Raw genomic sequence first — 14,056 nt, forward strand, 5'->3', positions numbered from 1 at the left:
TTCTAGCGCCCGCTTGCACGCTGACCTCTAGAGCGCGCAGCTGTGGTCGGAAGTGCGCCTTCTACCGAGCCACCCATGACATACCTTGGATTACGTGGTGGTGCACGAATCCACTGTAAAAGTCATGAACCATGCTGATTGAACCCGATTCTGCTTTGACATAGTGTTTGAATGCCGTACTCTTGTCAATGTATGCGGTCTGCCGCCCTTGAGCAAACCAGAGTCTCTAGAAATGCGCTAACAGGAGGATAGGCAGATTGCACTTCTGCGGCGTCCCCTGGGACAATAAGTACAATTCATAATCTCGGGTCAAGTAACGCTAGCAATTTTTTCACCATACAGATAAGCCCAGTAGCAGCTCAAAATGACCCATGGTGGATCTTCCAGTGCAATTCTATCCTCTTCAGCTTCCCTCACTTCAGTGCACCCTTCATGGGAGACTTTCCCGTTTCATGATGCGCCTCCTTTCCTCGCAAAGACGCGTGTTTCCACTGGGCCTGGTCCCGTCGGTCGTGCTTTGATTTCTTGTACTCGCTTGCAATTCTTAGTCATTTAACCGAAAAATAAAGAAGGAAGCAAGTGTCTTGGGGGCTGTCTGGGGCTGTTTACGAGCGCAGGTTCCCTCTGGCTGCCGTTTTTCGTCCACCTTAGGCCGCACGCTTGGGCCAGTTGGCAGAGCCCCGCCATACATAACTTTTATGTGATGCTTCCAATTTAGATAACGACGCAGGAGTTGTACCCATTTTTAGTACGAACCTCAACCAGTCCATCTCTTGCAGAAGCTCCATCGGTCAGTTGTTTTATCGCTGCATCGATGCTTACTTGCGACCACATGAGGTGGCATCTCGGGTAGATCGGAGGTAAGCCACTAAAAAGTAGCTTTTTGTCAACTTTTTCGCATTTGCAAACCAAAGTTTCATATTCCTCGATACATCGACGACTGATAGATTCTCCTGCTTACGCTTTCTGAATTTCCCCAAAGCCTGTTGTCAAGCTGATTTCGGCATCAACCGGTGGGTCGAAATTTGCTTAAAGGCGCAAAACTTTAGTAATTCCTGTAGGCAGATGACCTACTCTACATGAATAGAATCACCATTAAGTTCGTTCTCCGTCCAATATACGTGCAGCACGGAGCACTCGTTGCTCTTCATCTGAAGGGTGCGAAGCAAGGCGCATCTTCAAGTGCCTGATGTCTGTTCATCTGCCCGTCTTTACGCCCATCATACTTTTCTTGCCAGAAGACAATCATCGACGCTTTCACAAGCATTTTGCCGGCGGACAATTCATGCCTTCCTACCAACTGTGGAGGTTGTGCATCTAAGTAAGCTTGCGAACCAGCCTCTGCCGTCTAAACAGGCAGTGTGCCACCGTCAAATTCATTTGCTAGAGGCTTTTCTATTCACCATTTTGCCAATGAACATAAAATTATTCAATACAGAAAAACTTAAGCAAAACCCTACAAGTGCTGTAGGTCGACCTGGAAATTCACTGTCACACACTAATTCATATATCTGGAGAGCAGTTGCATTAAATTTAGGGGGTGTCACTAACTGTTATGCCCAATCAAAGGTCTCTGTAGGAGAACAACTCCAGAGTCAAGACACGCTCAATTAAGGGGAAGTGAGTGTTTTACAGAAGAATTCCTGCTTTCTCTGTCCGCTTCCCTTAAGCGCTTATAAGAAGGAAGAGCAGATAGGCAGGCTGCGTGTAGCTGCACCCCTTGAGAACTCGGAGCTTTCACGGCTAGTTACACATGGCATATAGCACACCTTCACACAATCTTGTTGTATCTTGTTGTGTTGAGATGAAAGTCTACTGCAGCACATGAACTATGCAAACAAACAAACAAATTAGTCAATTGTTGTTTTTACTCTTAGTTTAATATACCTATTGTAGTAGAAAATGGTCAAGTACAGCTTGCCTTACTATAAACTCTAAAATTGCTTGAGTTCCCACAGGGTGCAGTAGCTTGCTCACCAGTTGCCTTCTCCTCTCTCATTTACAAACCCACTTGGTCGAAGGCTGAGAAGAGGAAGGTGTTTTTAAAATTGGCCACTCGAATTTCTATTTGGCATGGCTAGGCTTCGGGGGCAGAGCCACAGGATTGCTTTTTCGCGATGCACCTGCTAGATGCGTGCCTCTATATGCAACACATAATCTACAAGCTCATCGGGGAAGAAAAATTGGTGCCTCAGTAACTCGACGCAATTATTCCCTCTTTTCCTCGAATAGTAGGCTCAGAAACTTACAGCTCTCGCAAAACCCCAGTGTTGTGTTTATGAGCTGGCTGTAGCTGGAACAATAACTCGACGTTTTGAATTTTACAGTGTTACGGTCACAATGTTCAAGGGTTCGGCGATTTCTTTTCTAGAGTAACGTTGGCACGATTGCCGCAATCGCACTACTACACTAAGCCAGAAGCAGAAACGAGAGTTAAGGCTCTATACCCTGTATCTCGAGAGATTCTTCTCCCTCCTCATCATCTGTGGCAAATAGAGTATCCAATATGTGGATTAAAATACGAATCTTTTGCCGTAACATCTATGCACAAGTGAATGGAGGCCACCCTGATGGTACGCGCACGCATGCATGAATCTGATGGGCAGCCCCGTGGTCCGCTTGAGCATACCCTGGAAGAACTATGATTCCTAATCAAAACTCAGGCTTCTTATGCTAAATCCCTTGTTGATGTTTTACTATAGACCTTAAATCAGACGATTGTACACATACAGGTGGGGTATACTTGTTCTGGTAGCACCGGCACATCCAAGGTAAAAAGGCATGTTCACTACTAAATCCCCCACAGCAATATCGTAACTAAAAAAACAGTGCGAGCTTCTCAAATGCATACAATGGATTTCATTAAAATGGAGATTTGGAATGAAGCTCGCCTCTAATTTGTATGCCTGAGACAAGCCGCATTCGGCGCTGGTGGGGGCGCTGCTAAACGACGAAGGGTACTACTGGAAGCGCTCCCACAGTTGATTTCTTTTTGCTTCACCCCACCGCTGAAAAAAATACAGATCACTGATCCACGACTCCTTACATTTCACTGTGCACAAGTAATCGTGACAGTGCAGCAGATTCTGTAGCCGGGATTGTTGGTATGTTGAATGGATGGATATTTAAGCGGCCTTTTGTAGTTTGCACTTCTTGCGTTTGCGAAAAATTGGTAAATATTGGCAAATAAACTAGCAACACAAACTGAATCAGCAGTCTACGGCCAACGGGAGCCAAAACGTGTGCGCAAGACGCCGTCCTCTATCCTACCAAGCTCAAATTAGGATTTTGCAAACAGAAAATGGGTCCTGTGAATCCATGACGTGAATAAGCCTATATTATTGTATATAGGTCGGCCAGAATCATTCAGGCGCATGAGGATGTGCACTCCGCAGCCTTACAATTGAAGTGTCAGCCCTTCTTGTAATATGAAGTCGCTGCCTACATGGGAAATACCAGACGACCAGAAAGATAAATTAATATTTTTTAAATGCATATCAAGCTAACTGCTCAATCAGAAAGCCGTATGGTGCTCATGATGGGCGACAGGGAGCCTGTTCCGCCACTCGCGTGTCTCACCTTAGCCGCTTCTTTTGGCAGTAACGATAGCAGAGTTACAAAAACTCTAAGCGGGTTTTTGGCCATCCTTCTTGTGGGAAATTCTGGAGCCTGTCAGCTGTGTCCATCCATTCAGAGTGACGTGTGTGGGAATTGTTTCGCGTATATCGACTCTTGCCGAAGGAGCACTCTACCCCGCTTTCCTATTGAATGGCTTGGCTCTTCCGTATACTGCTTTGTGGCTGTACTGTTAAAAATTTCAGCGGCATTTCCATGGATGCGAACAGGCTTGGAAAAGGTACGAGATCACCCGAAAAAGCAAAATGCTTGGAAGCTTAGAGCCCTATCAAGCACGGCGGAGAATGTGGTTTAAAAGCCTTTTTCATGTTAGCCACGCATTCTTTGTTCTGTTAGCGTTAACTTGCGTTCGTCATAATCGCGAAAGCGTATGGTCAACAAGGTGTCAGCGCTCCCAGAGAAGGGGCCAGCAGGAGCAGGGCATATGCTTTATCAGCACAGTGCAAGGAAGTTATGAATGCGGAGAAGGTGCAAGTCTTTGGCAACTTGTGGATGTGCTGACTTCTATACCAAGCGGCTTTGCGTTGCCTGCGGAGGCCCTGCCTAAAGTGGAGCTGCTTGAGGTTGTCTTTGCTGGCAATCATAGTCTAGCCAGCGACTATGGAGCCTCATATGAGCCGTACGGCATGTATATGGAATCAGGAGAGCCGTACTCTGAGCCTTTACTGATTGATGCATCAGATTCTGGTTCAATACATATTGTTTACCATCATTGTCCATATACAGATGCGATGCTGCGGGGATGGAAGTTTCATGGCAATCAGTTCATTACTGCGGAGCCTGGTGAAACACCTCTCCTTCTTCAGCGACGACAAAAAATGTGTGTCGCCAGGCGGGTAGAAATGCGATCTGATGGGGAGCAAGAAGGATCAGAGCTTACTTTAAACGCCGGTGATCAACAAGAGCCTCGATTCTTTGGCTATCGAGTAGACGAGCAAGGCTATATTGCATATTTTGTTGCATTCACTCGCATGCTACCCAGCATCTGCGTATACCTGAAGTGTTGCATTGCAAACTCCAACATGCCATGCGAGATTGTCTTCTACGACGTGCGAAACCCCAAGATTTTGTCACAGTTTGAGCACGTTGTTGGCTCTTCATCTGTCACCCTGAGCCGTGAATGCCCCCTATGCCTTCACAATGGAGGAGAAGACGGTGTGCCTTTGAGTTACTTTACTTCAATTGAAGACGACCAACTGTCTGATGAGTGTCCCAACCTGAAGCCACACACTTATGGAGACTCTTTTGTGTTCCTGGGGCCAGGGAAAGATGGCAGCCGTGTCCATAAACATTATGCCATCGGCTCCCTCAGTAACACTCTTCAAATCAGGCAATTTGCAAAAATGACCCAGGTGTCAGTGCAGTACCCCAACAATTTATGGCTCTCCCGTGCAGGCGCCTATCACGAAAACTTCAATCCACCCGAAGCCATGAGGAGCTACTACATTGTACGGGGTGCTGAGTATACCACTGCGGACGAGAGTCGCCAAAGGCTTCAGGAGGTCCTGTTCTATTACGACTCGCTGGCAAACGCACAAGAAAACAAGGGAACTGAGTTTATCTCAAGCCTTAAGACACCACAGGTGGCGAACACGAAAATCCCCGATGCCATATTTGCCGAGCATCCTATTGCCAACGACATGACCTATTTCTACAGCAATCCGATAGGCAACGAGAACAGATTTGTTGCCGGGGGAGGATTTCAACTACCGGCAAGCAAGTTTGTAAGCTTGGCGGCGATCAAGGGCTTCTGTGTTGCGCCGCTGTTCTACGATCAGTGGGCAGTGTTCCTGGCTCTCGAAGAGCCGGTAGGTCGAGCAGATCAGCAGCGAGAGTCGTCACGGTCTCCCCAGCGCGTTACTACAAATGCTTGGGAAACGGCTCCATTACCTTGGTGGAGTAACGAGCCTCTACCGGAGTATTCCTCGGCGCGGCGTGGGCAACTGTTGTATATGCAAGTGCCCATTTCTGGAACCCGTTCATACAATGAAGTTACCTTGCAAGTGTTCAATGCAGACACATTCCGTTCATTCCACTGTTCTCCTGCTGGTAGCGCTTCCGTGCTGCTGCTACACCACGATGCAGTGAACCACATCCTGCATATGGAGGAACGGTTTAGGGATGGGTCGCTCAGAGCAGACTTTCAAATAGAAATTCGGCGTGTTTTGCATGAATCTCTCCTGCCATCGAGGACAGTGGCATCTCTCCAAAAAGGACCAGACTCCGTTTTATGGATTAACCTGTTAAGTACCAAAAGGTTTTCCGTGGATGAGAGTTATTATTACGTTCCTGCAGAGCTTCCGGGGAAGATTGGTTCAGTACAAAGGGCCACCGGGTTCTATGCCGATGGGGACTGCCTTGGAGAGTCCGCCTGTCACATTACACAGAAGCCAATTGTGCTGACACACCACACCATGGGCGTTTCCTGCTAAGTATCTGTTGTTCTTCTCTCCGAACGCGCTTTTTCATGGGTCATCGCAGTACGTATGTGATGCTCGTGCGACCCAGGTGGTACCCTTCGTTGTCCTCAGCGACCTGCTCGGAGTTTTGCGTATCGCTGCATGCTTACCAAGTGAGAACTGCTGCTCGTGGTGGCGCTGCATGCGCCTTTCAAGCCGGAACTGAACTGGCGAGGCATTGTTTTGAAGCTCCTTGCAGCCGTGTGGCAATTCACAGCCTTACAGTTAATGATTCAGGAAACGGGGATGGTGTGGAATCTTTACTTGTCGATGGTTCGGCTAAAAGGGAAGGGGATGACCAACATGGGACCACTTCGGTTAGCTCATACACTTTTAGGTCGACTTATGAAGAGGTCCAAAGGCCTTACCACCCCCGTACAAGCATCCACACAGGAGAGGATGATCCAGCGGCTTCAAACGAGCTACGTTTTTGGCAGGATAACTTGCTGGACACATCGGCTCCGGTACACCTTGGTGCGGATGGAGTTGCTTCAGCCAAAATCGAGTTGGAAGCTCCTGTAGATCTGTGGCATCTGCGTATAGCATTCGCCTCTACGGCGGGGCAGGCAAATTCCGGATCTGCAAAAACAGCCTCCTTCGAGTTCTCACTGTCTGTTTTAGACGATAGTGATGAGGAAATACACACATGGGAAACAAGCGCACCTCCATCTCCAGCTGCACAGAGTGTATGGGAAGCAATGGATTTGCGTCTCTACCGGGCAAAGTATATTACTATTAGGGCGGCCCAACCATTTAGAATCGCGGAGTTCCAAATCTTCGGCATGCCTTTAGAGCTATGCCCAAAAGGGGGTTTCCTGGGTAATACTAGCTGCAGTGTGCCAACGGTGCAGAGACTCCGTTCGCATAGCAGTCTCGACTGCCAAGGAGCTTGGAGCGAGTGGACTGCATGCCAAGCCGATTGTAGACGAAAGAGGCAAGCTGCGTGCATGATATTCTTTCTGTGACCCCCTAGCATAAAATACGCCGGTGACTAGAACAGAGCCCGGCCAATAAACTTGGAATTAGGAGATTGACATAGTAGAGTTTGCTATCTGTGCAGGTTTCTCCACGTTTACCAAACAGAAAAAGAAGGTGGCGTCCCTTGCGAGTTCTTCCAACATGAACCATGCACGGGTCGGAGAAAGCTCAAAGAACTTTTGAGAACTACCTTTCTTTTCGTCCATATTGCTAAAACTGTTTGATCTATAGTAACAGCAACTACCGTGTAGCAGGCGCAGTGCAGCCTTTTGTGGGGCAAGGGCTTGATGTTGGTCCATCTTCCCGAACACCTCGCGAAGCGAGTATATTACCTCTGCTACTGCACAGGTGTCTCGCACAGTGGGCCCGATGTAAATGATCTCGTTTTATTGGGGCTTCAGTGTCTTTCCACTGTGTGCCTGCTTCTGCTTGGCACAGACGGACTGTGTAACGTTGTTTTCGGCGCAAGCCTTTTAAGAGACGAAGACTGCTATCCTTCTGCTTCTCGCTGGTCGGAGTGTATAGGGTGTCGGCAGATGCGTGTTTGGCATATTCTCCGTGCCGCTGCAGCAGGAGGCAAGGCATGCCCCTCTAATCTATTCGAAACGCGCTCGTGCAAGACTGCTGAGGGCTGTGATGTGAGTCCGGTTAGCTTCCCGGAGCCTCCGGACCAGCCAGTTGTCGAAGACCCCGATTCTACAGAGAATGACCTCATGCGCCCTGTTGGTGGTATTTTCCTAATAATAGCTGTAGCATGCATTCTTCTGCTTTTAGCGGCCCTCGAAATTTGGGGGCGTTGGGGCACATCTATGGCTGCCTATCGAGAAGTCATGAACCTGCAGCGCCAAAAAGATTTAGTCGCAGCACGCGAGCAAATGCGCGAGTACAAGCGAATGATTGAAGCGTACAAACAAAAACTCGAAGAGGAGCAGAGAGCGGAAGTGCAGAGCGAAGCTGCTGAGCTCGGGCAACTGGAATCTGCTCTGTTTCAGCACGCCGTCGCCACTGTAGTAAACGAGGACGAGTCAATACCGGCTGAACTTACAGATTCAGAAGCTGAAGTAACCAGCCCTTCAACTTCAGAGGCTAGCAGAGGCGAGCTTGATATTGGTGAAGAAAGTGATGCTGTGAACCCCACGTAGGGGAGACTTGGCGCACAAGAACACGGATGACTAAACCGAGACTGGTCAACCAACCAACCAGAAAAATGTGTGTGGACACGTTCTGGTGTCTCGATCCTATGAGGCTATTTCACGCCTGGCCCTGAGCTCACACGGTGCATGCAGGCTCTGACGTCGAAGCGCGCTGCATCCTCAACGTTGTACGGACCAGCCCATATGCTTATAAATTTAGCAGGACGGAAACATGTCATCAGTGTGCATAGTGAAAGAGATTTATGTAGCATGAGAAAGCTGAAAGGGCTGTTTTCAAACCCAGGAAAACAAGAGTTCGTGGTCCCCTGTGCGAATAGGACTTGCCGGCCAAACGCAATGCCCAAATGCACCAGCAAATAAATTCATAAGAGTGATGTAGGAGATATGAGGGGTTCCCTGTTGTCCTTGGAACCCCAGTCTTTAAAGCGCTTACTCACTGATAGTCCCACTCGTTCAGCAGGGAAGCGAAACTGTGGTTGGCTGGGTGATTCCGCTTGAGAAACAAACAAGGGTCTCGCGATCGGCGTAACGGCCTTCCGCCCTTCTTACTCCCTCGGTCCCCTCTAGATGGAACCATTCGCCTACATACATGGATTCACGTCTAAAACTGTCCCTCGAGCTTGTTAGGGAAAAGCTTTGACATTTTTAGAGTCTCCTATCCGCAATATTTAGTTTTTGGGTTCTGTCGTATTTGAGGTATTCTGCTGTGCGGCTGATGACCAGGCACTCGACACATCACTGCAGCGATGCTAAGATATTGCAACGCCAGCGAGCAAACTGCAGTAAATCTAATGCTGACTCAAGCTGTCGCAGTCTTGTGGGAGTTCCACGGCAAGCTAGCCTCTGCGTTTCATCTAAGAACTCCACTTGGTGACACTTCACTTGAGATTTAATTAAGCTCAATAGAAAATTATTCGTTGTCTTTCAAAGGATTTCTTGCTTTACCTTCTCCCAGCTCTCAGAAGTCCCACGAGGACAAGGGGTAAGCTAGGATGTATGTAACTGCACCCTCTTAGCACTCCGAGCATTCACGGCTAGTTAAACAGGGCACGTACCACACCCCCACACAGCGTCGCTGTATCTTCTTGTTTCGAGGTAAAAGTCTCGTGCAGCATGTGAAGTACGCAAACAACCAAGCAAGGCAGTCAATTCTTTCTATATTCAGCTAACTGCACCTACTGCAATAGAAAGTGTTAGACTGTCGGTTAGCCTGTTACACAGGCCTTCGCGTGGGGGACATAGCGGCGCGTTGATTCTCCTAGACACATCTCTGCTGCATCATCCATGACAGCGCCTCCCGAGAGACAGTGGTCAGCTAAACACTGCACAATGGATGCCGCTAGGTTAAAATTACGCAGCATAATACAGAAAGGGAGACTCCTCATCACAGTGGTATCCGCATGCCCCCCTGCAGCAGGGGGGCATGTGTAGTGCCCAGTGGCACTTTCTGCTATCTGCATTCCCAAAGTACATACATACATCATTTTGAATATTCGCACATGTAAATTTTGAGTACCGTTCGTTTGACCTTATCAAGGGATTATTACCCAGGGGAAACCCGCGAGTGAGAGCCAGCCCCAGGCCTCTTGCTGCAGCTACTGTCCGGAGGGGGGAAAGAAGGGGGTCTATCTGTCTGCATCCCTCCTATTCTGTGGCACTCCCTGGCGCCGTATACTGCGCAGCAGCGGACCGCTGGAGGCTCAAATACACGGGAGCTGTGCTGCTCGTAACGCGTAGGAGCAGGGGCAGTGGCGTAGCTGTGGCAGCGGGGGATTTGCCCCAACAGGCGCAGCAGCAGCTGCACCAGCAGAAGGCCTGGGTAGGCCCCAGCGCCTTCTTGAAATGGAGCAGCCGGAATCTGTTGCTGCTGCTGCTGCTGCGAGCAGCAGCAGCAACAACAACGCCAACGACACCACCAACAGCACGGCCCCAGACTCGCTTTCGTCACCACAGGGGGTTTCCCTTCTTGCGTGCCTAACGGAGGCACACGAAGCTCTGGCTCAGCAACAGCACCAGCAGCAGTTGCAGCGGCAGGAGGAGGAAGAGGAGGAGGCGCAGCAGCAGCAGCAGCAGAACGAGCAGCATGTGCAGCAGAACGAGCAACATGTGCAGCAGAGCGAGCAACATGTGCAGCCACAAAAGCAGCAGGTCGCTGATGCGACTGCAGCAGACCTCTCAGGTGCTCAGCAGTTGTGGCATCCTCCTCACGTCCAGCAACAAGAATTTCAGGCACAGGAGGAAGAAGAGCAGGAGCTGCCTGCTACCCCGTCTCATCTTCGGGAGACTCTTCAAGAATCCAGTCAGCAACATGATACGGATAGGGGTCAGAGGGAATCTTCGGAGGGTCCTTCCGATGACGGCCTCCCCAGCGGCGCTGCTGCAGCGTTGCGGGCAATCGATACGGCAAATGCAGCAGCAGCTGCAGCAGCAGAACGAGCAGCAGCAGAACGAGCAGCAGCAGAACGAGCAGCAGGAGGAGGGCGTCTCGCCTTTGATTCTCCTGGAAGCCGCGGTTCCTTGGCTAATAGTGGGGGTCGAGGACGCCGTCATTTGAGGAGACAGGGTGAAGATGAGACAGCAGAGGCTACGACAGCAGCTGCTGGCGGCACTCCGAGTAGGCCAAAGCTGAGGCGCAGTGACGAGGGCAGCAACAGCAGCAGCAACAGCAGCAGCAAATCCAGAGAGGAGCTTCTTGAGGCCTCTATAGGTGCTGGCAGCTCGGGGGGCAATTCGACTCCCGAAAAGAAGTCGGGCGCCTTATCAGCAGCAGCAGCCGCGGGAGAGGCAGCGGCATCTAGAACGCCCAGTGTCACTGCCTCATCTCTCCCAGTGTCGCCTTCCCCCGCAGATCAGCAGCAGCAACAGCAGCAGCAACAGCTGATGCTGATGATGCAGGAAGGATCTAAGAAGCGGCCTCGACGGGCAGGGGGCTCCAGGGGACGGACTTGTTGGCGAGGCAGAGATGACAACGGAGTGCCAGAAGAGGGTGACCCCTTAGACGCGGCTGCCCCCCCCCCCTCGCCATTTGACTCCCAGCAGCAGCAGCAGCAGCAGCAGCAGCACAAGCAAGGAGAAATGGCCGTTCCTCAGAGTGGACGTAAGCGGCGGGCTGTGGGCTACGTGTTTATTGTGGAGGGGGGCCCTGCAGAGGAAGGGGTCGCTGCTGCGGTGGCTTCGACAGCAAAAAAGGAGGAGTCTGAAGCAGCAGCTGCAGCTGCTTCAGTTGCAGCTGCTTCAGTTGCAGCTGCTTCAGCTGCAGGGGAATCGGGAGGCCGCTTTTCTGCCCGTTTACGACAGCGTCCAGAGCCACGTGGGGTTGCTTTAGGGGGGGGGGGTGTCTCTCCCTCGTGCGAAGGGGGCTATCCGGGGGGGGGATCTCTGATGAGTGGCTCTCCCGGAGGCTTGTCTCAACTTGTATATACTTGCGACGACGCAGCCTATGCCGCGGTAACCCCCTCGCAAGCAGGGCTGGGAGGGGGTGGTTCTGGCGTTCCTGCTGGAGGCGGTCCTTGCGCTTCCGTTTCGCGGAGATCTGGAGTGACGACCTCGGGGGTGGCGCAGGATGCTGCAGTGAGGCAGCGATTTCTGGTGTCTCAGCGGCGCATTCGGGGGGTGGAGCGTTATTTGCAGTTGTGTGAGCAGTTGTATTTCGGTTTTTGGGGGGGTCGCACGGGAGGCGGCAGCAGCAACAGCAGCAGTGGGGGTTCCGGCAGCGTGGGCAGCAGAGTGGTAGGCGACATCGAGGTGATTCGGGGGGGGGGCGGTGCCCAGATGGCGGCATTGGGGGCCCCTCCAGAAGGCGATGCCTTGGGGGATGGGGGCAACGAGAGTCAAGTCGGTGCCGTTATCCATCGCCTTATTGTGTGCAACAATACGCAAAGGGAGCGGGGCGCTACAGCCGCAGCGGGGGGGGGGGGCGGCTCCGGCTACCGCAGCAGCAGCAAGGACCAGCAGCAGCAGGAGTCGAATCAGCAACAGCAACGTCGTGGTCGGGGGCCGTGCATTCGTTTGACCCCCATAGAGCTTCTGACATCTCCCCTGAGACATCGCAACGTGCTGGACCTCTGGGGTCCTAAGGAGGTGGCTCTGTTTGAAGCCGGCATCTGCAAATACGGCAAGGACTTCAATATGTTGCAACGACTCATCGAGACGAAAACAACCAAAGAAGTCGTGGATTTTTATTACCTTTGGAAGCAAACCAACAGGTATGCTTCATGGAAAGCGCACAGAAATCTATCCAGAACCATGTTGCATTCCGTGTTTGGCTAAGCTGGTGGTGTGTACGGACACCCAGTTTCCGGACCTGCGTGTGTCTGTACACCGGAGCATGATGAGACCAAGCGCGAGGGTGTGGATGCCTGCCTGCGGGTGCCCACTCGCAGTCACCCTCTCAGCGCGCGCCCTCCACTGCAACCCGCGAATGCAGAAAGAATACCGCATGCGCGAGTGGACTGGGTATCTGGTTTTCTGTGTCGGGTAGAGCTCTGTTTTGCGCAGCCCTCAGGGTACCGCTATGCTGCTCTCCTGAATCTCCCAGCTAGGGGGCCCTTGCGTTGTATACTGAAAGATGAAAGACGCAACAAAGTACTATTATCGAGGTCTTTCCCGCGTGTGTGCCTAGCAACGTCTGGGAGGGTGCACCCGGGGAGGGATGATCGAGCGATTGTGCGGTGATCCCCTATCTCAAACACTAGCCAAGCGGCGCCTCTGCCGTCTGACCTTGCCAATATCTCTCACAGGAATAGTTGGCATATCCCTAGGTTACACTCATGATGGACTTAGAGCCAAACTGCTGCGTCAGTATTTGGGAGCTCCTGTGCGGAGATACGTGCTACCGCCACTTGTAACACAACACATGAGCATACCGCTATACCATGCACCAGCATGTACACCTTTGCTTTGAAACTACGTTTTACTCGCGTGCCAAACACAACAGTTGGCGCACGTGCTAGTAATGTACCTGACGAGACCTTCGACAGGCCTTCGTACGGAGCGCGCCCGTTGGCCTCGCTGCACGCTTAATCTATTTGGCTGCAAAGCGAAACAGTAGGTGGCGGGATGGACGCAAAATTGCTATCAGTGCGCGACGTCAGTGTCGGTGTGTCTGGTGCCAGTCTCCTTTAGTATGGGATTTTCCTCATCCAGCTGTACATACACCTCAGCCTCTCCGTCTGCGGCCACCAGCTCTTGCGCCTCTCTGCGTCGGCACTTGGGAGAAAAGCTCTCCAGCCAGTCGCGCAGGCCGTCCGGCTGTAGACCAAGCTGCAACGAAAAGTTCATTAAGACCATCGGCACACGCAACAATTGCAAAGCGCGAAGCCCCGACCGCAGCTGCACTAATGGGGCTCCTTTCAGTATCCTCCGTCCCCTGTGAGGTGTACGGACATCTCACCTTCATGAGAGCCTCCGCAACTGCGTGCTGCTGCTTTCTTGAATACAAATGCTTGTTCGCTGCTGCGCTCTCAGCTATGTCTGCGGCTGCCGCAACTGCTGCTGCCGTACAAGGGACTGCCGGTGGAGTTGAAAGAGCAAGGCCGCCAAGGAGGCGTGTTACATCCTGCGGAGAAGCGGTGCCTCCTTCCTTCTGCTGCAAAAGCACCAACGACAAATCATGAGCACCACATCCGCTCTCGCAGGCCGTAGGACGTCGAGGCGCTAGCGAGCACCGAGACATGTATAGCTAGCTGCTTCTCGCAGCAAGCCACGCCGCAAGGCAGACGCACACGTCCACGCCGTACATGAAGCAATACGCCACATACAGTTAGGCCAGAGCCCCCTCTGCCAAGGAAGGGAAGGGAGATAGAGGGCGGCGCATAGAGCACACGCAAG

General features: G+C 51.6%; 2 protein-coding genes across 2 annotated transcripts; both read left to right on the plus strand.

The window, feature by feature from the left end:
* Window positions 1-3,490: 3,490 nt before the first annotated feature.
* Window positions 3,491-8,215, plus strand: LOC34620698. Its single transcript, XM_026336877.1, has 4 exons — window positions 3,491-3,925; window positions 4,026-6,001; window positions 6,145-7,056; window positions 7,435-8,215. Exons 1-4 carry the CDS (start codon window positions 3,491-3,493, stop codon window positions 8,213-8,215), a joined length of 4,104 nt encoding a protein of 1,367 aa, XP_026192662.1.
* Window positions 8,216-9,556: 1,341 nt separating this feature from the next.
* Window positions 9,557-12,496, plus strand: LOC113147187 (spidroin-1-like). The gene is made up of 3 exons (XM_026336878.1): window positions 9,557-9,619; window positions 9,965-10,105; window positions 10,418-12,496. Exons 1-3 carry the CDS (start codon window positions 9,557-9,559, stop codon window positions 12,494-12,496), a joined length of 2,283 nt encoding a protein of 760 aa, XP_026192663.1.
* Window positions 12,497-14,056: the final 1,560 nt, after the last annotated feature.

The sequence above is a fragment of the Cyclospora cayetanensis genome, unplaced genomic scaffold (genome assembly GCF_002999335.1).
Source record: "Cyclospora cayetanensis isolate NF1_C8 unplaced genomic scaffold, CcayRef3 CcayRef3_contig_151, whole genome shotgun sequence".
Lineage (NCBI taxonomy): Eukaryota > Apicomplexa > Conoidasida > Eucoccidiorida > Eimeriidae > Cyclospora > Cyclospora cayetanensis.